This window comes from Apteryx mantelli, chromosome 2 (assembly GCF_036417845.1).
Source record: "Apteryx mantelli isolate bAptMan1 chromosome 2, bAptMan1.hap1, whole genome shotgun sequence".
Taxonomy (NCBI): Eukaryota; Metazoa; Chordata; class Aves; order Apterygiformes; family Apterygidae; genus Apteryx; species Apteryx mantelli.
Genome location: NC_089979.1, coordinates 127456802 through 127484615, shown reverse-complemented (window position 1 = coordinate 127484615; position 27814 = coordinate 127456802). Strand labels below are relative to the sequence as shown.

The 27814-nt window shown below is 38.1% G+C and overlaps 1 protein-coding gene across 4 annotated transcripts in view; it reads right to left on the bottom strand.

The window, feature by feature from the left end:
• The window catches only part of ZNF385D (zinc finger protein 385D), a 445449-nt gene extending 417851 nt beyond the window's left edge, over window positions 1-27598 (bottom strand). For all 4 annotated transcript variants that reach the window (XM_067291510.1, XM_067291512.1, XM_067291513.1 and 1 more), the window contains exon 1: window positions 27468-27598. In XM_067291510.1, coding sequence (XP_067147611.1) covers window positions 27468-27570 — 103 coding nt within the window. In that variant the 5' untranslated portion in view covers window positions 27571-27598. The remainder of the gene's footprint in view (window positions 1-27467) is intronic.
• Window positions 27599-27814: the final 216 nt, after the last annotated feature.

Below are 27814 nucleotides of genomic sequence, written 5' to 3'. Positions count from 1 at the left end.
ACCTTTGAGTACATCCTCAGTAACTGTGAAATTAACTAAATTTCAAGTAAATGTATGGTCAACTGCCCAGTTACCAAAAAATGCTTTTATGCACAGTGTTGAATTTTAATAAATTTAAATCCAGCTATGTTCAATAGAGAGGCACCATCACTGAACTAACTCCTTTCCAGTGTGTTTACTGAGCTCATAAAAATGGTTTATCTTGCTCAGCCTTCCTAGGGGAGGTAAATAAATAACAAACATAAATGGAAGGATAGTTTAAAAGAATCACATGCTAAGCTATTTATGGGCACTGTATCTCAACCATGATTATTTTCTAGTATATTCAAGCTAAAAGTTATGACTAGTAATAGACCATCACCAACCGATTACTTTTTCTTGCAGTGAAAGAGCAGACTTTAGACCATGGATTTAAATGCCCTCCTCCCACCATGAATTTCCATAAAGTAACAGTAAGTAAAAGTACAGCTCTGGCACATAAGAAAACTGGATAAACAAGGATATTTTGTGACAAGATTTTAATTTCTTCCAAATCAGATATGAACTGAGAACAGTTTTCCAAGACAAACGTACTCATACATCACTGTCAGGGAGGGGGGAGAGCCATGGGAAACAGAATTTCTGATCCTGCATTCTGCCAGTTCCCAAGCACAACAGCTCTGGCAGACTATACTCTCAGAAGTTTCCAAAAAGGTTATCTGCTAAAAATATCTAAAGAAATTTATGAGTTAAAAGTTTTCCACCCCTTACCAAGGACACAACCAATTTTGCAACTTACTTTCTAAATTACACAGATTTCTAGGTGGGATTAAATTCACTGATTAATTTGTATCATTTATCAGGTCCATACTGTGTATAAGTTGCTCAGAGCATGCACAGAATACATTACCACAGAATGTGTTCGGAGGCCAACAGGTTTAATTTCCATAACTGAAATGTATAGGAATCTAGAGGTCTTCAAAACAATTTCATCATTATATGTAGTTAAGATACAATATTTAGAAAAGAGTATAACATTTTCATGGAACTCCTAGAATTTATAATACTAATTAACTATAGTTTCCACTGCCTCTGACTCCTCTCTGGATAAACTCGCATTATTAGGGAAGCAAGCCCAGAAATAGAATAATTTATAACTAAAATATCTTGAATCTCTACAGCATTTCCAAAAACACTTTTATTCTGGAACATACACAGCATAAAGTACTCACAACTTTATGGCATAAAAAGTTTGCTGGCACCTACTTATGTCAGTGTAGAAAATACAATCTGATACTACTTGCAAGTGAAGAAATAATCCCAGAAATATACTAGTATGCTTTCTGCTGATCTATGGATCACTATTCCATTGCATGTTCTCAAAAGAATATATATAATAAATTCTTTTACAGTTTTGCTTAAAAGAGGCTGAAACCATGGTTTAAAATATAACTTTAAGAGAAAGCTTATTCAGACATTTTTACGTGTCTACATGTAAAAAAAAAAAAACCCACTGCTAGACCACCCTTATTAACTCAAAAAAAAAAAAAAAAGACCTCTGATACATTTTTTTGATTTGTTTTGAAGATATTTAGGAAAAACTTAATATGGACCAACAATATCATATATAATTTGATCAAGTGCTTGTCTGGATGCTTTCGTTTCCATGAAGGTGCTTACCTACTATAGTTTTAGCTTTGTTATTACAAGAAAGTACCTTCCAGCAACTGGGAAAACAGTCCTAATTTTTTTCAGATTAATTGACAGCTTAAACGCACAGAGAGTTGTTAATATATTAATACACAGTGTGGAAAATTCAGCAATCATTAGTAAATATTAATACGTGAAATATCTTAAAATAGTCTTTCTTTCCATTTGAAAATTAACTTATCCAAATTTTAATCCCTACATGTGTCTTCTTGAAGCTCCACATAAAAACACCATACACAGAAGAGGAGGACTGAACAGGACTTTATTTGAAACCTATCAAAATAAAGCTTTAATACACCTAATACGATCTAAAAACTGGAGGTACCTTGGAGGTCTCACTTAATTTTAACAAAACCTGTCTACCACAACAATTACAAAATATATTCCAAGTTTTGTAAAAGTTCTTTCAACTTCATTTTAATGATAATATCAAAAGCTTAAAAAGGAAAGAAAAAAGAGAACTGTCATATTTAAATGTCAAACCAAGAAGAGGTTAGTTAAAACCCTCCACTACAGAAATTTAGATGTAATAGTTTTAGAACGAATACAGAAGTCTAAAAAAATTAATAATGGGAAGTTAAGTGTACCTTTTTTCACCCATAATTACTAGTCAGCTACATAAAGCAAACAATATTGGTATGTGAATTTCATTGAAACAGAATATTAAAGTCAGATACAAAATGCAACTAATTCAGACAGTAAAATGGCTATTTTTATCATTTTATTTTGCATACATATTGTCAAATATCACTGCCTTAATCATAAGTCCCTGACAGTAATTACTAATTTGGTCTCTAGTAACTTCCTTCATATCCTTAAATTTACTCACCTGAGTAGCAACACCGAAATCAGCGGGCCTCCCCCTGATTTTGTTTCTGGTAAGCAATCAGGCCTTGACTGTATCCTGGAGGTCCCTGCATAACCACTGTTTCCAAGTCAGTTATTTTTGGAGGGAAAAGTTAGGAAACGAATTACATGGATTAGATGACAGGGTTAAAGTTCAGTTTTTCTTCTATTTTGTTCCTGTTTTCTTACAGTACAATAAGTAATAAAACACCCTTATCATCTTTTGCTGATGCCTCTCTCTCTCTCTCTCTCTCTCTCTCTACTTACTAGAGAAGAAGCTTAGTGAGCTAGTTTGGCCCATGTGCTGAACTTTAACTGCATAAACAGTTGGTGAAATGAACCTCTCCCTAACTCACCTATCTTTATGACCTTCAAAAATTAGGATACGTCAATTACTGAACAGGCAAGACAAGGACAAGCAATAACAGTGCATCTAAAAACAGTTGAAGTAGTATTTACAGTGACAGTATCTTTTGTTAAATCAGCAGATACATAGATGTTGAGGGAAACACAAGCTTTTTGACACTCCAGCGCTTCATCAGACTTGAAAAAATACAGCAAACATCAAGCTAAGTAAAAATGTGAAAACACCTGGTTAATGTAATTAGATTGTTTCCAGAATAATTAGACAAGCTTAAGAAAAGGGTAGTTAACACCTGTAGAGCAGAAGAGGGTTTTGGCAGGGCATGAAGCAGTAACTCATTATTTATTTCCCAAACAGGAAGAATAAAGAGTTAGCATCTGAAGAATAGCTGGGAGTTAGTAAGAGGTGTTAAAAAAGCTTATCTGACCTAACACCAATATCTCTACTGCACTTAGTATCTAATGAGATTTTACCATTAGTTACCATGTTAATTTTCATGGCTTTTTGCTGTCTCTCTTGAAGATCAAGAGTAAGAAATCAAGGAATATATATATATATATATATACACACACACACATACATACACATATGGTATTCTCTTTCTTAGTTACTTAGTCCATTACCAATTGCCTGTGCAAGTTCATTCTGGCATATAGTACTAACAATATTTGAATTCTCCCACACCAGTAGCACTCGATGCACTGGATAAAAGCACACCATATGCTGAAATTTGCATTTGTAGACTCCTTGTTTTTTGATGGTTCTATTGTAAGAGTGTGTGTATGGCTGCAGCTGCAGAGTGGTCTTATGGCTGTTAGTCCAAAGAAGGTTTGCTTCTTAGGATGAGTTTGAAGAAGTTAGGGAACGGGAGCCTGACTGAAGACTAATGGAAATAAAGTGAGGAAAGGGAAGTTGGGAAACATTTTTCATGGTATCACCTGCACTAATAGAAGACTTATCTATTATATAACTTGCATATGACATAGCACATAAAAAAAAATAAACAAACAAAACAAAGTGTCTGGCTTCTTTCTTGTAACCAGAGTTACCAGGTTACTCCTTCAAAGAAATGTCCTTTGTTTGCTGAGGGTCATCTTTAGACCAGTGAGGTAAGTGTTATGTCTCCTTAGATGACATACAGATAAATTTGAGAGCCTTAGCTTTCTAATAGCCTGTATATGTGTAATTAAATAATAAAATGCAACTGGTACAGGAGCCCTTAAAACTAAATCCAAAATGTGTCATCACATGTATACATCACATCCAACACCAAATTAAATGTCACTACAGAGGAGGTACATGGCATAAAAATTAGAATACCTAAGCTCTTCACAGAATGCAATAAAATCAATTCCCCCCCCCCAAAGAATCTTAACTAAGAAATTCTTTGCTTCAGGATTTCCATATAAATGAAATAAGCTTGTATTTCTCAAATAAACAGGTGGTGTTTATTGCGTGGAAGATACAAATGTAAAGGCTGTGCACCTATAATCTTTTCTTAGAGTTTCATGCTTAATGGCCTCTTCTTGTGACTGACAGCTCTGATGGACTCTGCTGAAGACTCCAATTTTAATGAAACCCCACTTTCCAAAGGGAAACCATTGTGCTAGGATTCTTTTGTCATAATCATAACTTTCAGCATGAAAGGGTCCCTTCCTTTCACCTCCATCCTCAATTAAATTTTAAATTGAAATACCAAGTTCTTTTTTTACACAATTTGGACTACTGATTTTCAGTAAGCTTTGCAAAAAGATATTTTCTTCAGCTTACATAAAGACAGAATGATAGCTCATTTTGAAGGAAATAGGCTTTGGACAATTCATATAATAGCATCCTCTGTTCAGATGAATAGGATATGTCAGTCACAAGACCTGTACTCTACTCAGTACACAGCATCCAAAGAACACACTGAAATCCCAGCAGATCCAAGTTTTCATCTTTTAAGTTTTAGAATATGACTGTTTACAAAAATAAAAATAAAAATCTTTTAAAGTCTAAGTGTTAACCGATACAGCATCCCATTTCTGAATACACAGACAGCAAATCGAATCAATGCTACTGAGCTCACGCAGAAATATTAAAAATATCAGCATCAGCTAGTTCAGTCTTGAGCTTTTTTAGCAGATGACATGGCTGTGATAGAAGGTTTATCACGATTTACATGAACAACAAATGAAGAGCTGTGTATCTGCAGTCAGCAAACTGGATATGTATCCTTGCTGAAATCCCAGGTCAAAAAGACTGTGAGATTAGTGTCGACTGCGAGAAATTTAAGTACATATGCAACAAAGACAGCGGTTCCAGTTGCTTAGGCTTTATGCTGCCTTTGTTCATTGAGAAATGATTTCAGTCCCAGTCCTGAAATTATTATTTCAGCAATATGGCAAAATAATATATTAAAATGCAGCAAAGGAAGAATAAGGGCATTAAGTGTGCTCTAGTTTCAGGCAAACTAGTATGCTGCTTACCTATCACAAGGAATCTTGAAAAGTCCATGAGGAAATGCACTTATCCATTATTTAAGATGAAAGATATTTCTGATGTCAGTGAAACATCACGAATAAGACAGATGATTAAGATTTACGAACCGATTCTTTATGAAGCCTTGCTTCTTCATCTGCTGTTCATCAAACACCCATTCTTTGAAGTTAACCGTTTCCTCCAAACCTTTTAAAATTCAATAGTGCAGATTCACATTCGTCTGTGCACTATTCTGGCAGGGTGAAATTTTACGGCAAGATTGCAAAATCGTGAGCTACAGCTGCACGCTGGGCAGAAACCGCAGGGTTTAGGCAGCAGGGGCTCCGGGCGCCCCGTGTGGGAGGCAGCCGCCAGCCGCCCCCAGCCAGTTCCAGCCGGCTCCAGCCGGTTCCGACCAGCTCCCCAACAGGTGCCAGCAGCCCGCAGCAGGCCAAAACCGCGGCCAAAGGAGTGGGAGGCACCGCTGTGCGGTTAAAGCTGGTGGCAGCGGCGAGCAGGAGCCAAAGACACCCTGGGGACACGCGCGGGGCAGGAGGTGCTCCATGCCAGGGGAGGGACACCACCGAGGGGACCGCAGCCGCAGGTGGCCCGCGCCGGGGCCAGGACATTAAGAAACAGCGCAGCAGGAAAAACAGTAAGAAATGGCAAAAATGCCATTGCGCATGTGACCCCAACCTCCTGTGCCACCCTTCGCCTCAGACAGAGTCTTAGGCCGAGTCTCACTCCCAGGAAAAATAAGGGAAGCTGAGACTAGGAAGAGGGAGAAGAGGTGCTTGGCTTAAGTTTAGCCTGGAGAAGGGCGAAGAAAGGTGTTTACCTGTTTAATTGTTTATGGGGTGGAGAGGGGTTCAATACCCAAATCAGCGATCAGAAGCTCGTGTTAACTGGCAATGAATTAAGTAAAAAATTCTCTGCATCAAGACTGCATTGCCCACAGCAAGCTGCGGTACCAAGGTGACTAAGAGATGACTTCTTCAGGCTTCAGCAGCAATTCATGCTAAGTAGAAAAATGATAGGCTTTAGCGTTTTTGTCTCAGTACATACAAGAAACATTATTGGTATAATTATGACAGTAGTGTATTCAATAGCTTGGGGAAATACAAACAGATTACAGCAGCATCCAGTTAGGTTATCCTTTAGCATATGTCTGAGCTAAGTAGAGTTGAAAGAAAGTTCATCGAAATACATTTCTCCAGACTGACCAGAATTAGGTCCATATTGTTACGGTACTTAGAAAACACTGACATTCTAAATTACTTCAGGCACCCATCTGGCACAAATCACAGCATCATGATTTCATTTCATTTCAGATGGTCTCAGATATTAACTTTGTTTCTCCTCTCAGCTAGACGGTGCCATGAACATGTGAATCATGTCATTTGCAGTAGAAAAGTAAACAAAGATTCCTACCTCATGATCCTGAAAAGCCCTAGTAATTGCTAATGATAGGAGATTTACTTTAAGGTTCAAATCAGCATTCAACTGATGGTGAACTGAACCTCTTATTCTGTGTTTTCTGTTCAGTGACCTAATTCTAGCTCATAGATGTTTCATATTAATTGGTAACAATTGACAGATTCCGTGCTAGCTGTGAAATACTGACAGAATTAAGTCCAAAGGATTTTTAGTTCTTAGTTTCCTAAATAGATCAAAAATACAAAACAGTTTAATGCATTTAACTTTTTTATATTTTCAAGTTTTCCACAAGGTAATTGTAATTCTTCAATTTATTATTTTGAAGGATCGGAAAAAAAACTGAAAGGTTAAATTCTTGCATTAGGGGGTCTATGAGGAAAACATTTATTTTTGTATTCAAAATTCAAGCCATGTTGATCTTAATCAGACATAGATCACATCTGTTCATTAACTAGAGGATTATAACTAGCAAAGTCAGCTGTAATGCACAAATATGCAAGGTTACCATTAAAATTCAGAGAAAAATAATTTTAATCTAATTTTTACTCAAAGGTGCTAATTTTATGACAATTCATGACAGTAAACCTATACACTAGTTTTTCCAAAAAGCAGTTACCACATGTTCATTTAAAACTTAAAACTGTAATTTTACTTTTACAACTTAATCTCACACACACACACATATATATATAGCAAATGCATAGCAAAAAATACAAAAGGAGTATAAAAAGTAATTTCTGTTGGACGTAAACTGACAGTTTGTATGTCACATATCTATAAGAGGTTTTGCACCATCATTCAAGAGAACCTATAACAACGTAAAGCCTTTTCTGCACAGGACAGCATAGTGTCCAAATGAAATTCTGAGACGGGGACGGTACTGAAGTCTTTATCATGGCAGTCAACTAGTAAGCTCAATTTCTTGCAACCCACTATCATCTTAACCAATAAGCATCCCAATCTTGATCATCATTCATGCAATAAGGTACTTTATCCAGTTGCATGACAGCAAAAAAACAGTTTTTTTGGTGTTTTTTGTTTTTTTGTTTTTAATGAGCTAGGAAACAGCTATGGGAACAACAGGGAAATATGCAAGAGGTAAGAATAAAAATTTTGTTCTCCTAGTTGTTTTCATAGAACAATTCCATCGGTCATTAATATTTTAAGGCTTGATTGGCTAAAAAGGATTACTTGGTAAAATTAACAATGTATATCTGTGACCATCCCTCTAGAATAACTCATGACTAAACCTCTTTGGGAAAAAGTCTTCATTTGAAATGAGTTTCAGTGCTATCCCATCAACATGAGAACTGTTTATTAACTTCGTGCTAGGCATGGTCATTGTCATCTGGAAACTCAGCACTTAACTTGCTGTTGATATGCAGCTAAACTAGTTTTGTGCTAATAGATCAATCCCCTTAGCCGATCTCACAAAGGCATGAGCCACCTGCTTGAGATTTCCAGTTTTGCTGGAACACTAACAGGACTCATTAGCCTGCTCCATGAACTTCTGATGCCAAGAACACAAAGGAGGTCTTCCCCAGGGCACCTCACAGCCTGGATGAATACTATGCATCAGTATTAACATGAAAAAAAAGAGACCCGTGTGGTCATTTAGGCCAGACTCTTTGGAAATTCAGCTCTGTTTATTCCCATGAAAGAGAAGTAGTTACTTGTAAAACTGAAGTAGCTAGTAACTTGTAAGACTGAAAGCAAATTGGAGGTGACAGGGCTGGATGTTTGTGAGCCATATCTACTTCTGTCATACATGCCTGCTGTGTTTTGCTCATCATCTGTGCAATTACATCCAAGATCCCCTTTCATGGCTGGGAAGCAAAGTTAAGGAGATTTTATGGATGCTACAAACAATCAGAAAGCATGTTTATAGAAGGTGGTCCAGATGGTAGGTAAAACTGGGTCAGAGCTGCATCATATGCTCTCAGTTGGAAGCCAGAGTGTAGAAGGGGTGAAAAGAATCTACTGTAAGTAAGGAAATGAAGGCACTGTCTTTGCATAAATACGTTCTTAGGGATTTGTTATTAGGAGGAAGCCACATTTCAATGAGATAGTTTTGCCATGTTTTTCATAATAAAAATGTTTATTGATTAAATATAAACAACAAAAATTAAAACCCCAATAGAAATGTGACAGAACATGCCTGAAGTGCTGAGCGCTTGTATGTGTCAATAGATTACAAATCCTGAACGTAAAGGACAGAAACCATTCTTCCTTTCACAGGGTATGAAATGCTGCAGGATGGATGTGACAGTTTAATGGTCTCTAATTGGCCTCCTGTCCTCAACATGGAGTGCAGTGCTTGGTTTTCTTGGGATGTTATGAACAGAAGTGTCTCCTGAAGAGTTGTTTAATTCTGCTTTTGCCGAGCTGCCCTTCCTGCATGACCTCACTTTTTCCAGGTATTTCCTTCCACTGCTTTGCTTTCTTGGCCTTCTGCTGCCATTTACCAAGGCCAAACAACACATCATCTCTGCCCTCTTTCAGTCCTTTCAGAGATGTCTCAGATCCTGAACAGCTTTTAAGATTTTTCTCCATAATGCTCATACTATCTTGAACTCCTTAAAGATAAGGAAACTCTACACAAAGCTATTGTCTCAATACAAGTCTCCATACCAATATCAATAAGTTGTGTGTAGGCACGTGTGTGTCTGTTTTCTTCCTCCCTTTGGGTACTGGAATGACATTCCTACCTGATCTTTCTAGCATTTGGGTGATCTAAGTCTTTTCTTAGAGTCTCTGCATTGAAAGAGCAAGCAATAAAGAGTCAGAAATAAAATGTACAGTTCCACAGACTATCAGCCTGTTACCCTGAGGCATACCTTCAAGAGGCTTAAAGCACAAACAAGTACAAAAAGGCAATATATATTAAAAAAAATGAAAACGTGGCAAAAATATTGCCTAGTGTGGTTGTTCCATTTCCAACTACAGGAGAGAAAGTGATTTCTAACTTCTGGCTGCTAGTCCTTCATTTGCTTCCCAGCCATGCATTCCCATTCCCTCCCTGACATGCATCTGACCCTGGGCTGAACCATTTCAGCCTGGAAACAGGAAACCTTACTTCCTAAAACAGCTTCTCTATCTGCAATTTCAGCTATTCTCCACTCAGCTTTCATGAGAAATCTCTAACACCAGGGTGGTCACAAGGCTCACCTTGGTGCCTGTTTTCAGTTTTGTTTTCAGTTATCTTTCCACCCGCTCCAAAGCTTATAAATTATCCCAGCCCAGGCTATGGTTTTGGTCCTCCCTGGAAAACTACCCTCCAGATTTTTATTGCAAGTACATCAAAATTGCATAGTGAGCATAGCCTGAACCTGTCAAAGTCACGTGGCTTCCAAAATTTTTGGAGGCAAGTTTATTCTTGAGCCTGGGCTCTAGCTAAACTCCGAGATATGATAGAGAATAAATTCTAAGCTTGCTCTCCTCCATATTTGGGGACTAGCAATGCCAGATCATCCCACCATCTTTATAGGAAAGCCTTGCAGCAATGTCACTGCAACAACACATAATTGGCATGTTTGAGCTCCTTCCAGTGGCAAATCCAATGACAGTCAATGGGAAGAGAAGATGCTTGACCTAAGTCTACCTTAGGAACACAAGAGACTTGTTGCGTCTGAACCACAGATGTTTTAGGGCCACAAGGGGCATGGAGCATTCATCAATTTGGTCTGCTTTGAGCCCTGCACTTCAAACAGCATAGGCATAGTCCCTGGGGAAACTAGGGGAAGCACCAGCAGAAGTCCCCTCCTTGATTCCTGCATTCCTATAGTCCTCCCAAGCTAGTTTCTTTGCCTGATTATTTGTTTGTTTTGAAGCAGCCCTGGTCCTTATTCTGTGTTTCTCTATTTGCTCTGCCAGATATGCCCAGACTTTTTCTTTCCAGTGTTCACATTGCCTGGACACATTTCTCCACTCAGAAGGGAGTCCAGGACCCTGGACTAACGTAGAAGCAAACCTGGTTAACGTCAAAATAACAGAGCATGGTGATTTAATAATTGTGTGGCTCCAGTTGCATTAACTTCACATGAATTATAATAGCAAGGGGGCAAACCTGGCTGTGTGCCAGCATTTAAATGCTGAAATGATACCAGGAGAAATAAAGAGCATGCAGACAGACAAACTAATTCAGATGTAAAGCTATCTCAGTGTGGGAGACATCAAGAAGACTGCCTGAAGTGGGAAAGTTGCTTTGGCATACAAACCTTTGGCTGAAAAAAAAGAACTATTTCCAGAACAGTTATTTCACTCTCAGTGAGGATTAATTTGAAATAAAAAGGCAAATATAATAAAAAAAATACATACAAACTGTGTATGGACTTGAAATAGTTTATCCACTAGACCAAAAGTTACTCAGAGAAAACCCTTTTGTTTAAAGAAGGTCTTAAGAAAATTGAGCTCATTCAATTAAAGACAGCAGTCCAAATAAGACCATAAAACATGCCTTCTTCAATTCACTGCTGAATATCCCTGGAGCTCTTTTATCTTACTCAAGCACAATAAAAACTAAATTTACTCAGTGTCAAGAAGGAAGTTTAATACATGTTCATGTGTTGTATCTGCATTCTTTTTTCAAATTACACAACATGGTAATTTAATTTTTAAAAAGTAGTACTATAAGATATAGACAGACATAAGGAAAAGCCCACAAAGCACTATCAAATACACAATTCAAACTGCATTAAAAACAAAAATAATGCATTTGTTTTTAGTCATAGTATCCTTGACTGCTGTATCTAAGAACATTAGGTAACAGTGTCAGACAGAAGTGTAGTTTTCATTTCCTTCTACCTTTTTAAGTCCCTTTCTTCCTGATGCCTACTAATACTCTCTTTCTGAGGTGCAAGTGCTACACATAATTTGTTCTTTCAAATTTTTGACAATATTTTTTCAGTCAATATATGTGTGAAAAATTGTAATTATAAGGAGAGCTGATAGCACTGCATATTAATGCTGTCAGTACTGCTGTCATTTGCTATCATGAAGACCCTGTTTTCAATTGCTTAGAACTTTGCCAAACTTTAATTGTTTGTGATGAAAATTTTCATTGTTCCTTGTCTGCCTTAGATGGAATTTTTGGGGGAAACATGGCTAAAGTAGTACAGCCTTTTCTGAAAACTAGGCTAGGGAAACATTGTTTGCCCATGAATCTGGAAGAGAAGGGAAAGGAAATACAGGGGGCAACTCAAAGAAAAGTATTAAGGAGCCTGGAACTGTCTGGAGAAGGAAGCTTGAACTTGGAAGAAGGAAAAGCAGAACCAAAAGCTGGAGCATAGGCATAAAAGACTGGAATGAGGAGCCAAAGGGGAGACTTTTTTTTTTTTTTTAAATAATGAATAGCCAAAGCTAGGGAGATTGAGAAAGGCACTGCTAGCTAGAGGAGTGACTAAGATTACCTGGTCAAGAAGGAGCTGGGTACCAGGCTGAAGAATTTGGATTAAGTAGGCAGGTAAACTGGAGCCAAGGATGAAAAAGAAACAGATTACAAACATGGTTCTAGAAGGGCCATACATGAGAGAAAACAGGCAGGTTTATTAGCATGGCCTCTCCTGCCAGCTCTTGGCCATCTCATTCTTTTCCACTCCTGTCCTAAAGCTAAAGCTGCCTTGCATGACGGCAGCTTGAAGAACCCAGAATCTGTTGCCAGGACATTTGTATGACTGCTTCCTAGTTGGTCACCCAGATCTGCACGCGTCTAGATGAGGACTCAACAAGTCCTTGGTTCCACTAGCTATTTATTTTAACTCCTTCTGTATGTTGCCAGTTGTATAGTAGGTAGCAGCATGGACTGCAAAAGGCTAGTGCAGGCAGTAATAAAGGAGTCAGTTCCTCTAACCCCTTGCCAGTCCCTGTGCTGTATTATTACCTAGCTTTTGGGTAAGGCAACACAGTTGCACACTATCAACTTGGGATTTGCCATTTTCATGTTGGCCATCAGTCTCTTGGCTAGCTCTGCTACCAGTTTTACCTTGCTGTAGCTTCCTATGTCTCTCAAGACTGTGCTACTAAACACCATGTTCTACAGTGGTTACATCAGCGCCTGTTCTGGATTCTCAAGAAGTATCACAGTATAGCTATGGTTACTCTGTTTTCACGATGTTTTAGGCCCACTGACTTTCTTAGGATTTCCCTTCATCTTTCTTTGCTTTCACAGCCATTCCCATGCCTGCCACACTGTCCTTTGTTCACTCCGACAAATGCTAGCTTCCCTTTCATCCTTTGATTTAGGCATCTCCCTGAAGGACACCAGTTTTCAAAGAGAAAGACAATGCAGGAGACTCACTTCTATTTTTTTTTTTTAATCTATATCTAGCTTAACATGCACTGCCTAGCATAAGAGTTGCTACAGTCAGATATTGTAGTGACAGTAATGACTCTTCCCTGACTTTCCTTTTCCTTGCAATAAGAACATTATCAGCAACAATTCTGACATCTAAGAATACCCCTAGTGCTTGGTCCAGTTTTTCCCTGAAACACCCCAAAAAACAGACTAACTCCAGAGACATTCTTATTTAGCGATACCTTCTAGCAGATATAACAGAGTGCTAAGTGCAGCTCAACTAACTCAGTGTGCTAGAATCATTTTCTTGGATTCACAGACACAAAACTTTTGCCCTGGACTGATCATTTACTGCATTCTTGATCTTTGGTGAGACTGTCACTATCAAGTGAGTCACTATCTGCTCACTACGAGTGCTGTAAAACTGGTCTTTTGAAAGATACAGCTCTTGGAAGATATTTTAATAGCTGTCCATTAGAGGAGAGAACAAGCAGTGCATCTAGTAATTCTAATAGCTTATCTAGCATTTTGATCCTTACCTGGGACAGTTGCCTTCACTATTTTTCTCCGGTTAAATACAATTTAGATAAATTTCACAGACGCACACACCCCTGCAACAGTTTCACCATAAGTATGAGTTACATATCTCCCAAATCATCATATTTCTATTTAAAGAACTGTAAGTTTCCATAGATACTAGACAACTTTCAGTTAAGGATTCTCTCTTGCTTCCTGGTTTCAATTAAGAAAAAATTTAAACAGCAGCTCTCTGCAGTTCCATTCTGTCTGTGATCAGGATATTTGTCAAACACTTTTATCAGCTATTGCACTGACTGGGCATTACTTCTGACCACCATATATCATACTCCTCTTTTTTGTTTTCCCATCAATTAGATAGAAAAATTTATGTATAAAAGATCAAGTAAGTCTCCCATGCTCACCTCTGTCTTTGTAGAATGCACTTTGTCTGGAAATAGAGCCTTCTCAGTGAGGTTTTATTGTCCTATTTCTATTTTGTCTCCATCTTAATCATACTCTTTGCTGTGGCCCTTATCACTGCTATAATTTTTCATATTTCTTAATTTGAAAATATTCCACACTTCTAAAATTAAACTGGTTGTTCACTCAAGAAGCTATTGATCAGAAATTCTGCAAAGTGCCAGTAATATACAAGGTTTCTGCACACAGATTGGCCAGATACCACCCTTCCCCAGTATATGCAGCATTCTTCCCCACACTCAAAGACTTATAAACCTGCCATAGTATATTTCTTGAATATCTGTTTCCCAAATGCAGATAACCACTCTGCAGATATTGCCTACACATTCCTGTATGTCAAAGCCATTAAATCCAGCTCCCAGCTCATTTCCAGGAAACCACATATAACTGTTGAAAGAATCGGACAGAGTTGTGTTCCTTCATATGAAGTTTCAGATACTCTTCTCCACAAGCACCCTATTCTTATACATTTATATATATTATATACTTTTCATGATTTAATAGGAAATTGCATTGTTTTTTCAGTAATAAACTCTCCAAAAGTCTCAGGCAATTCAGTTTCATTTGATAGAGTCTTCTCCATCTTTCACCTAAAATTACATAGTTTCTAATTCTGAGCTAATTACAACTCGCACACTGGCACAAACAATGATGGATGCTACTTTTGTCTGAATGTTGAATTATTTGCAACTTACTCCTTTTTATTGAATTGCATTTCAACTTTGTCTTTTGGTCATACATATTGCAATTCCCTCCTACCAGAAGGTTCTTTAGGCTCACAGTCAGTTGGACACTATCAAATGCTGGCAGGACCAGCTCAGTCCAGGTATTCACCGTTGGTGAGTGCCATCTGCGTTCTTTTCCTTCTACTTCACATAACTTGGCTCTTAAGGCATGTAAAATTAATTCTAAGAGCAAGAAAAAAAAAATCTGCAATCCAAAGTTGAAAAGCTAGCCAAAGGGAAAAGTAGCATTAATAAGAAAATTGTAATGCTTATTTACTGCATGGAACTTTTAAGTATCTTTTTCTAAGTTCTGTAATAACATAACTAGTGAGAGAAAAGAAACACGAGAGGGATGAAGATGCAACAGTCAGAAACATTGACCCAGCAAAAAGGGATTTTTACCTTTTGCAAGAATATCAGAGCCACTATTCAGGCTGTGTCCTGTTCTCACTCAGAGCAGGAGTTTGAAGAAATTCTTGCCAGAACTCCCTCTCCAACAGCACTGATTTTCCACACTGGGCACAAGCAACAATATACTCCTTTACTACCATCATACAGTCTGCTTTCAGATTCTTGCAAATCAGTCTGCAAATCAGATTCTTGCTTTCTATCAATAATTTTTAAAAACTTCTAGTAGCCATGTGTATTTAAAAACTATAAAGGGATTATTTACCCACAAATATGTCAGTGAAAATAGCAGCTTCAAAAGAAAATGCTCATTATTAGCATTTGGCTCTATATCATGCAATTCAAGTATAGTTTTGATTTGCATAGTTGGGGGGTGGGGTAGGTTACTCAGAAGAATTCTCCTATCTCTAAAGTTCTATCTATAAAGTTTACTAAGTTTGAGAAATAAGAATTGATCTTCCTAGAGTTATTGGCATGAATCCAGCAGAAAGTAGAGGAAAAAATACATAAAGATTACAAATTTCCCATACAAAAAATAAAAGCCCATGAATTTTTTTATGAAAATCAAATTAAGGGCTATACTGTAATAGCAGATAATTTACATTTATCTAAAAAAAGGTGCCAGTCTGTAGTATGCCAGAGGGAAACTTGAATAGGCAGGTGGTAGGAATGCCAAATCCTTAAAAAGATAGGCAAGAGGTGGGGAGGGATGGGGCACCACATTTACATTCTTGCCTTCAACAGAAATGCTTTCATTTAATTGTGATCGTGGGGACTAAATTACTGTGAAGATTTTTGCAACAGCAAAGAAGTGGAAAAATAGTATTTCACAAAAAGAAAAGGGAGAGAAAGAGAGAATATAAGGTAGGCTATTGAAAGCCTTCCTCCCATGGTTGGTAACGGCAAGATTTGTGGCAGACAGAATACAATAAGATAATGCCAAAATGACAAAGAAGATAAAAATGAAAGTATGGGGGAGACACAGTAAGGAAAAAATATCTAAGAGCAACATAAAAAGAAAAACTTTTATTACATGGAAGGACTGATAACATCTTACAGTTTGGACACCATTGTTTTATTCCTCAGGCTCAGGTTCTTGGGTATATGCTTAACCTGTATGTGTGTAACTTATGTTTTGACTAGAATTACAGTATATTAATTAATGGCAAAAGTTGAGCCTTAAAATTACCCAATTACCCAGAGGATGGCTTAGAAAGCAAAGTTCCAGTTTGATGGGAAGTAAGCAGAAGTGGTGCAGCTAACATCTCATGTACCGAAAACACTGCAAAAAAGAATGAACAGACTTTCACTAAATATAGCTATGAAACATGTATTTTCATTCATTTAACTATAAGGTTTATATTGACAACATTAAAGCCATTCAGGAATGGCTTTATTCAGGAATCACTTTATTCAGGAATCAGAATGATTATGCACATGTCAGATATCTATTATTTCAGGTCTTACTTGAAATCAGCATGTTCTCAGCCTCTGGGAAAACAGAACAATTAATCACATTGACATAAAAATGGCTTTCCAAAACATTGAGAACCAGCTCAAGAAATAAGCAAGGATCTTGCCTTTTCTAGTAAAAAAAAGTTCACTTTATGAACATATGCACTTGAAAATGGCCTGAAACTAGGCAGCTTTAATGTCATTCACACTTAGCAAATAAAATTTTGCCTTACCAGAGGAGTAGGAAGAGAAACGGCAGTCCTATCTTGTTATGGATTTTCACATCAAGATATTTACAGTCATCCTATCGCTGTCAGATCTGATTATAAACCAGGGATCTCCAAACTGGAGACTAAAGACTCATTTGAGAAGACGGAACAAATGACATTGATGAAAACTGCCCATACTGTGTCAGTTTTACAGAAATAGTCATCCAGATTGGCAGATTACTGGAATTACAGATATGAGTGTTCTCTTTCTCTGTCTTTGAAATGTAAATGAAAACTGCTGGAATTGTGGAACAGCAATATAGTGTGGGAGTCTCCTCATGTTAACAAGCTTTGTCGAGCACAGGATCAGTATTATATTAAACAAAGATCCTTACTGATCCATGGGCTTTCTCTGTTATTGGAGAATTCATTTGTACATGCATTATATCATTCAACTTCTATTCTATAAGAAAAGGAAGTAGTTACTGCTGTGCAGTATGTTATGTGTGCACTTCAGGTGCTGCATGAACAGCAAGGTCACTTGAACATGTTCACACCTGAAGTTGCTTCAGAGAAGCTACAGCCCAAAAAGAAGAAGTGGTCAGCTCTAAAAGCATTGACAAATCCTAGAAAGGAAGGAGGCTTGTATACATGGTCTCTATCAGGTGCATGGTAGAAGGGTTAAAGAGTTGGGTCTTACTGATCAAGGAAAAAAGTCATTTTAAAATTATCTTTCCCATCACAACGTAACTGAACAAGTAGATAACATTCTGCTCTTTTCCAGTTGTCACAATGCGTGATTTACACTTGCCAATTGCTTTCTACTGATTTTACAGTTTAGCACCTAAGTATGTTTTGAACATAAGATGATGCAAGCTAAAAATGGGTATGCTTCAATTGCCTGATACTCTTCTAAAACCATGACCTTTCTGAGCAAATGTAAATATTATAAAACAGCAAGTAGTCTCAACCTTATAAGCAAACCACAAAGCAACATGTTCTAAGCCCATTCCAAGAACAGTCGCTTAAAGAAGAGGCAAACATGCACACACAGCACTTCACAGAGTACCTAATACTAATTTGGAAGTTATGTGGGTCAAATCCATGTCTGTTTCTTCATGCACAAAGGGATAAGCAACCACATTCAGGGCACTATTTCCTATAAGATCCAACAAAGAGTCTCTCCTTGAAATGTGCTAGGAGTAGGAGTAGTGGCTCATCAGGACAGAGCAAGTTTAATTTCATTCTCCATGAACTGCAAATGCAATTTCTCTTGCCACATCCTGGGAAAAGCACAGCAGCAAAACCATCCTCCCACTGTGGATTTACTAAAGTGATTCTTTAAAAATGAATGGAAACAAGAGAGAAGGAAATCCAGTGCAGAATTAAACTCCATTGCGGAATTAAACTCTATTGCTTATAGATTTCTTTTTCAGTTGCGCTGTCTAATTTAGAAGGTTCACTCTGGCATTTCACAAGAATTTCTTTTCTTTCAGCTATCACTAAGGATAAGAAAGAAAAAAAATTTTGTTTGAAAAACAAAAATCACTACACAAAAAGCCAAAATAATCATATTCCCTATCCTCCCCATCTTCCCACAACATTTTCCTTTATGGGATTTTCTGCTTTCACTGTCTACATTCTTCACCTGAAGTCAAATCCTCTGTTTATGGCATCACAGAGGTTACTGTGGAGGTGATTATAATGTACAAGCCAAAAGTGATAAGTTCAAATTTGGAATGAGCACCCAGTATCTGATGAAATCTGTCTAGAGTAGCAGCAGAATAAAAAAAGGGGGGGGGGGTACGTACATTAAAACAAGTAAAATAATTTTTTAAATGACTGCTTCCTATCTGATTTCATTATCATAACTGTTTTTAGATATGTAACTATAATGGTAGTAGAGACTAAGTGCTAAACCATACATATGGAAACCAGCATAACATGAACAGACAGTGCTAACACAGATGGCAGCAGAGTTCCTAACCACACTCTTCAGCAGTGCCTGCTGTGATTGCTATCTTCTTCTGTAGCAAACACATACAAACAATGAAATATGGTATCCCAGATATGCACTATGCAGTGCTGCTCCGAGTATGAAATCGCTTAATGTCACCCTTCATACAGCACATTTCTCTATATCAGATTTGATATTCAGTTTGACCAGAGAACACAGTATCCTGAAATAGCTATTAATTCGTTATAATTCCTTCTGCTACAAGACTTGCTTTCATGCACACACACATTCTCACATACACACACATTTAAAAATACAACTGTTCAACTACAGGTACTAATCTTGACAAAGATGTTAAATATTTTAAATAGGAGCAATCTGTCTTGCTGTTTGCATCACAAAAATTCAGACTTGCCAAACTTTTGCTGCCTTGATAGTGGATACAGTCCTTAATTTTTCCCTACGTTAGGAAAAATATAAATCATTTAAAGTAACTGAATTAGTTTCTAAACATGTGTTGCCCTGACCTTGACACCTGAAATATTACTAGGTGCACCTGGGCTATAACTCTTTGTACTCTCAATATCCATGTGTGAAGAAAATATTAGTATCAATAACATAAATCAGAGAAACCAAAAATCCTTGTACACCCTTTATCTTCCCCCCCTCCCCCTTTGAAATACAGTTCAGCAGGGGAAGAAGTGGTTCCAAGTTAATCAAAGTCAAGGTCCAAGGAAAATCATGGGCAAAGATTTCTGAATCAGAACAGTACCAATATAAATGCTTATTCATCTATTCATAAAAAGAAAGCCTGCAAAAAGCAGGGTAAAGAAAGGTGAAGTCAGATATTAGATTAAAAAATAAACAGTCACAGTACAAGTGAGAAAATTTTCAGAAATGAGATTTTACTGGCCACAAAACTCCAAGAAAACAGTAAAATATTTAGAGGATCACTTTCCATACTTAATATTTAGCATGAGTGCTTTGAGGGTACCCAATATATCCTATGCATGATTGTAGAAGTGTTAACAAATTAGTTATACTAAATAGCTGAATTTATAAGAATACGAGACAACTACTGCTAACACCAAAAATTATAAAATGCCTCCTTGGGAAGGAACACAATACTTTTCTATTTCAGGAAAATATAATAGCAGCAAGGTCATACTACTGCATGAAGGCTGCATTGCATGACAGTTTCTCACATAGGATTATCATTTGGAAAGCCATGAAATTCACTGGTAGATTTGTACACAAGAAAATAACCAGCACATAAAGATGAGATGGAACTGCAGCTTTTTCAGTGAACATCTTTAGACTTTCTCCTGTTGCACAATGAATAAAACCAGTGATAAGTTCTTTCTTGCTTTGTTAGAACCTGCCTTGGAAGGCCAAAGGCTTGAAGTAATTTAGATTGCACACAGCTGTATTATTAACACAAACAACTGACCGTCCCCCAGGCTTCTTCAATGCTAACTGAAATCAGTACCTGGACTGGGAGCAGCCAGCCATAGAGGGCCTATGGAAGTCTAATGTCATCCGGATTTGGAAAGGAGAAGACCATGTTTCCCTAAAGCATTTCTTGTATTCTAAAGACCATTGTTGTCCAGTTTTAAGATTGATTTGCAGAACTGAGTATCTCTTGGAATTCCAAATAGCCATGACAGCCAAAAATTCAGACCTTCCACTTAAACTTGAAGATTGCATTCCCATCCCATTTAATTCAGGCTTGAATATTATAAGCCATATATTAATGATATCAAGACTCAATTATCTGAACATCTTAAATTTAAAAATGATGGAGGATTCTTGGGAAAACATTCTGCCCAGTACAGAATACAGCGATTCATCTATCTTGTGATCCTGGTTGCTGTGAATGCATCACAAGGGTGACTTGATCTCTCTGCATACAGTTTTTGATTACTGCACCTCCTTTTGCTTACCTCCTAAAAACATATACTCATGTCCATTTCTTGTCCAGCAACAACCATGACCCACAGTGACTATCAGCCAAAAAGAGGAAGATGGTGAAGACACCTAGTTATACAATGTGTGAATGTACTTGATCCAACTTCTGGAGAAAGAGCATAAATGTTCTCTACTTCCCATTCCTCCTACTCACTACAAATGCCAGCTGTTTAGAGCACTCAGTAGTTTCAGAGTTTCAAAGTAGTAGATACTGAGCTAGATACTGGAGCAGTTTATACAGCAAAGCTCAGTTCAGTGGCTAACAGTAACAAGTCTTTGCTCTCACTTCTTTCCACAGGCTCTGAGGTTGTCATTGCAAATGGTTCTACTTAAATCTGCCTTCAGGAGAAGGTTCCATTCACTAATTCCTGCTCCTCGTTTCTACTTTTCAATACTTTCTACAAGGGTATGGCACCTCTTCATGAAAATTGGCCATATATAGCACACACAAATATTCTTAGACAACACAGCACCCAAGACAATAGCTTTACACTTCTATTTAATGCTTCTGTATTTTGATCACCACTAATTTAAAATCCATCAACGAAACAACATATCAAAGTGAACCTACACTAACAACACTCCTGGCTTAACTGTTACAGATATGTATTACAACTCTGTTATGATTTCATATAATTACAAAGTTGAATCTTAACAGAATAAAGATATTCCAGGTTTTGTGATGGCTTATCCTTCTGTTGCTCAGAACAACACTGAGTAAAGTCTAGCCCAAATACATATGGGAAAGCAGTCGGAGTTGCCAGGATTCCAATCAATTATTATGGCGACATGATGAAACAAATTCAGTGCATAAACAGACATTCCAAGTTTAGTTAATGGACAAGATGATTCATTGTTAAACATGGCAAGGCTAAATGGAAAGACAAAGAGACAGTAAACTGAATACTAAGACTGGAAATTTCCAGATGTGAGTATAAAATGCCCCTGAGCCATGGTTACTCAAAATATAAAATACTTCATCAGAATGTACTAAAATGAGATGATTACTCTGACAGAACTATAGAAACTATTTCACCTAGTTTCACAAAAAAATTCAAACAGCAAAAGCCACATGATGAAGAAAGATTTTTTTCTACCTTTTAAATGGTTTTTTCCTACCTTTTCTACCTTGCATTTACCAGCAGTGATTTGTGACTGCTGCCTGATTAAAACTCTCCAAATCTTCTTTAATTTTTTCAAAATTTTTTTTAAAAGCTGCTTATGGGATGGAGAGAAAGTCTTTGGTTTCTTAATTATAATTCTGTGCAGAAATTAGATTCAAATGAATATCATAAAATTGTATTTGCAGTCCACTACTAAGTTCTAGATGGTAGATTTGCCCTTCTATTGTAAATTCAGATTTAGAATAATCTATGGCTTTGTGTGTCCAATTACTTATTTCTAATTAAATCTAAGCAAGTTGTAATGCTAGTGTTTTATCAGCATCATAAATAACCTCTTTGATGAAATAGAAAAAAAAAAAGCATGTTCAGCCGTGTAATAAGAATTTATGGGTTTTATCATGTACGTTTCTGGCCAAGAAGAGTATTGCCTTTTTTTAAAGTAACAGCATTGTGAACTAATTTGAAAAACATTGCTGAAGCCAAACATTCAGATTTTTCAAACATCAAAAAAATCAGAGACTGTAAAGCATCGTTATCAAGGGTTTGAGTTACTGAGGGCCCTAAGCTCCAGTGAAAAAAGTCAATGGAACTTAACTCCTAAATCACACAAGCTCTTTATGAATTTGTATTACGTATTCAGTCTGATTAAGCTGAGTAAAGAGGTATCAGCTGGTGCTTACACCAAGGAAAAGGTTAAGTTAGTTAAAACTTGCTGGGTAAACCAATCTTTCTTGCTCTCCGGGTCAAATCCTTTATCCATCTGCTTGTTTAGAATGACAAGTCTTCACAACAAGATCATCACTGCACATGGGAAATCCATGCTCACTGCTTACCGTAAGAGGACCCCAACCTCAGTTGTGGCTTCGAAGTGATACTGTAGTAGAAATAACATCAATGTTCAAATGGTATGAACCTATAGCCTAGAAAAGTGTTATATGATTTAACATCTACGTGCAAATTAAATAAGCTGATCACAGAAAGCAGGTTTACTTGCTTCAAGAAGAAAACTTCTGTTATGATATATTAATCGGATATGTATAACGCCTACATGAATTTCAGAATTTACTTTTACAAATACGACAATAAGACACACGTAAAAAGTGAGGTGTAGAGAACTACTTCTAGCATAACAAAAGATTTGGTTACGATTACCTGAATATGACAAAGGACATTACTTCCAGGAGACAGAGGAGGAAAAAAATGAACAAGCCAGCAGAAAACACTAGAGCACACACTTGAATATTTCATTAAGAAACATGTGAAGATAAACATCTGAAATTGGAAAGCTTAAGCAAAATTTATAGGCGCCTTCATTTCTCTACTGTCAATTCTAGAATTAGTCCAGTCCAGTAGCAACCAAAAGTTGTTAGCGTACATGCACACATCAAAGCATATACATGAGGAAAACAATAGACAGGTTTGTAGGTTCTTTTCTGCCTCCCCTTTCTTTCATTAATTCAATACAGTTAAATAAATCCAGGTCTCTGGAGCAGTGACACACTGACTCCTACTCTTACCCCTCTACAGTCCAACTGTTACTCTCAGAAAGAATAAACACCAAACAGAAATGGAGACAATAGTTTTAGTCTTGTTCTGAGACAGCTCTAGATAGGTGAAGACTAAAATTAGTCAGCAGGTCCAGGTTAAAAAAAAAAGCTCAGTGCTACTATAGCTCACAGCTGTTCAGCCTACCTGGGCATGATCCAATATACTGGCATGACACCAACAGATTTCACTGGGCTGGATGAAGCACAGGGAGGACTTCCATTCCCTAGTCTAAAACTAGCACGTTATGTAAGCCCTAAAAATCAAATAATTTAAGAAGTAATAATTTTGTGTTTAAAATATCACCTGTGTGCGCACACACACACACTCCTACACATACATCCTGCACTATTTATGTATGCTATTTTCCCCTGGTAATTGTTTTAATACTGAAGATGCTGAACTATTTTTTACTACCAAACTTTCACATTGCTTTAAGAATACATACAAAATTTGCTTTCTTTCCAGAAGTTATTTTTGGTGGTGACAGATAATTTGAACATTTTTCTGATTCACAGCTTCTAGTCACAAACCTTCCTGCTCCTCCAGGGACACAACAACAATCTTTTTTTCAACACATGCAAATACAGTAATACTTAAGAAAACTTCTAAGTAAAACATTACTTGATTTACATTGTGATTTCCATTATGGTACTCTGTAACATCTTCTACCTGGAGAGTACTTGTAATAGAATTCTGGCTGTAGCCATCTATCTAGATTTTCAAGCTCTTGAGAGATTTTACATTTCAGGCACCAATGCTAATCCAATACTAAATCGTTTAAAAACAGGCTTTTTACAAGAACACCGATATTCATCATCTTACCAGGATCTTGAACTTTTTGCCAAAGTCTTGACAAAGACTTAGCCTACTGTCTAAACCGTAATGGGTAGAAATGCTAGTCCTGTTTTATGTTGTAATAATTCTGATTTTCTGTATTTTCATACAATGTAAAACAAGAATTTCTGTACATGGTATCACAGGGAAAATTTTGTGCTTTAAAATACCTGAAAAGTATAGAAAAGTCTCAAGTCGCAATCCCATAAGTATATGGTTTGATTATGAAAAAAGCATTTGTTTATTTACTTACAGCTGATAATTTTTTAATTAAAATGGTAAAGCACTGCATGAGCATACTTGATATGAAATAGCCCCATGGAAAAATAAAACTAGTTATATTTACCTATATAAATGGTGAGAATGCCAAAGGTGGAAAAGAGCTGTAACTCTATTCTGTTAAGCAGCAGGTTTACTCAGTTCTAGCAAATGCATTGGTAACTACAGGTGCTCACAACTTAGTACTCATGCAGTTCCCAGCAACATTAGATCCTTAAAGTGATGATTGGATAAAGATCTCTTAATCCAAGCATACATAGAAACACTGTGTTTGGTCCTCAGTTGATGTCAATCATAATAGTACCACTGAGATCCATAGAGCTATGCTACTTTATACCGAGAGGCCCACAGCCAATTAAAATGCCTTTGCAGCAAAAAGAGAATAGGAAAGAACAGCATTATTTCCCCAAATTTAAGTTATTTCATATTTCTGATACCTCCCAGTTCTGTTGTGGGATGTGAATAGTTTTTGCTTCATTTTGATAATTGCATGCATGCATGCATGAGTCAAACCTGTAAATCTGTTTGCCACTTCAAAAATGCTGACAGCTCACATACCACAATTTTATTTTTAGGTACATCTTACTTATAACCCCTATAAACTTTTAGCTTGAACATTTTAAGTAAATTCTCCATTCCAACACAAAGTGGCCAATGCCATCTACAAAAGCCAAAATTTACTTGGGACTCCATTGTGGAAAATAAAGTGTTTCTATAAATTTGAAAAATTAAGAAGTGTACAAAAATGCTATTGCATATTTTTTTCCACAAACCTCACTGTAGCATAGAGTTAGTATTAGGGACATACAAATTAGGTCTAATCTTTGTTTTTACCTTATTATTATATTTGGGGTTGCTAATGGATAGTAAACAAGCTTGTAAGTCTAGTGCACCTTGGAAAGGCAGCTCAGCAGAAAGTGATTATCCTTAAAGTATAGGTGAAAATTAAGATGCAACATACATGTGCCCCAGTGTAATTTAATGTTACATGTTGTTAAAGCAATTACTTAAATGAAACTTTATGAAACACTTAAAAGAAGTAACCATGACACTGACTGAAGCACACTACACCTTTTTGTTAGTTTGAATCAGAACCAAATTATAAAATAGCTCCTTAATTTAACTAATTTATGGTATAGCTACTTTGGTACTATTTTAATCATAGCAGCATACTATAGTATTACAAATTTTGTCATAATTGCATGACTATTTCAGTCAAAGGTTTTCAACCTGGCCTCACACCTTATACTGGCTCTTCTCAGGTCAGTGGCAGAATTCCCACCAACTTCACTGCCTCCAGGATTTTAGTCAAAGTGCCTTGCTATTGCATAATATCCACAAATAACAGGTCTTGTAACTTAAAGAGATCCTACCAACTCTCTTTTTCATGCTAGTTATTCCCCACCACTAGCGTTATGCTCAGAATTAATATGAAAATTGGTTACTACTTTTTCTTAAATCATATTTTTATTCTGTAACTGGATAACACTTCCTTTCCTGCACAGCCATTTCTTCTAGAGGTTTTTTTTTGATACCCACCAACAAAACCTTTGCTCAGACTGTTAGTCTGTTTCCCCTTTGCCTCCTGAAAAGAGGCACAAACAAGCAAAAGACAGAAAAGGAGGCATGCCTGTAAAATCACTGTAAGCCAGAAATATTTAGATGATGGTCAGTACCAGAAACAACAACTTTTTTTTTTTTTTTTTAAACTTTAGATCTGCACTGGGGGGGGGGTATTACTTTTATAGCAAGCACCTTCTTCAGAATAAAACTGCTCAAGACTAGGCTCCCTGTCAGCACAACACTTTTGTCGTCAAGATGCTATTTGCACTACAGTGCTGCATATATTTCTGAAGGAGTACTTTCTGAGAGCTTGCCAAATTATTTTCTTTGCAAAAGGCACAAAGTTACTTTGTGGGCTGACATATCCAACAACAAACAGCACAAATTATAGCAGAACTCCAACATAATTTAAACAATTTCGTTTGGTGTTGGGGGTTAGGTCAGAGACTTAATACACTTACCCAAATAGTGGTTTTAAAACCCACAGAGAACAAACTGCTAAAAGAAATTCTAGTGAGATTTCCAGACACTCTGACCCGTATCCACGAACAGTTGGGTTTGTTCATCAAAGCAGACAACAGTGACAGCCAGGTAGTACAGTGAGGAAACTGTACATGACAGATTTGGTGCTGAGTAACCAAATTCACCACTCCTCACACAACGGGTCATGAGCCTGAACACTTAATAGTTCATGTATCAGCATTCCCAGCTATATTTTCAAAGTCAGGATCTGGTTTTGGAAGAACTGTTTGCACACAGTTTAGCCTTAGAAAAGAGCATCTATCTCCCCGGACAAGTAATGAGGGAAAAGAGCACACAGGGCAAGTATTTTTCACAACGCTTCCCAAGCATTAGAGACCAGACATATGCAAGCCAAGAAGATTTCGAAGGACTCTTCCCAGATTTATTGGCGTTTGCCAGGCGGAAAACGCTTTCTGCCACAATCAAAAAGCCTCTAGCAAAGCAAGATGCCAAAATACAGGCGAACACTACTCCTCTCCCCTAGCCTTAGCCTGTGGTAAATAAAGCCATGAGGCGCGGCTCAGCGGAGTTTGGGCGCGGGCGAGCCGCGGGACCGCGCCCCCTCTTCGCACCCACGACGGGGAAAGAAGAAGATCCCACCCCCCAAAACTGCACAAGCGGGCAAAACAAGTCGCAAGTAAGTTGGCCCCGGCCGCGCTCCACGCAGACCTCGAGGCTGCCCGGCTCCCCGCGCCTCGGGGCGGCAGAGCCGCGGAGGGGGAAAGAGCCCGCGCAGCGCCGCGCCCGCCCGGCGGGACCCGGGCCGCGGGGCGCCGCCGCCCCCTTACCGTGCCGCGGCTGGGGCTTGCCTCCCGCCGGCTTCTCCCTCCGGCCGCCCGCCGCGCTCCTCATCCTCCAGCCCGCTGCGCCCCTGCCCAGCGCGCCGGCCATGCCGCGGGCGGGCGGCCCCGCTCCCAGGCTGGCGGGCGGCGCGCTCGCAGGGCCGGCGCGGCGCGGGGGGAGGACCCGCGGCGCGGCGCGGCGCGGCGCTGGCAGGGGGCGGGGGCGGAGCCGGCGCGGCGCCCCGCTGCCCTGCTGCGGGCGGCGAGCGGGCCCGCCTCCGCCCGCGCCGTGTCAATCAGCGGCGGGCGGCTCCGGCGGGGGCAGCGCGGCGGCCCGCCCCGCCCCGCGCAGC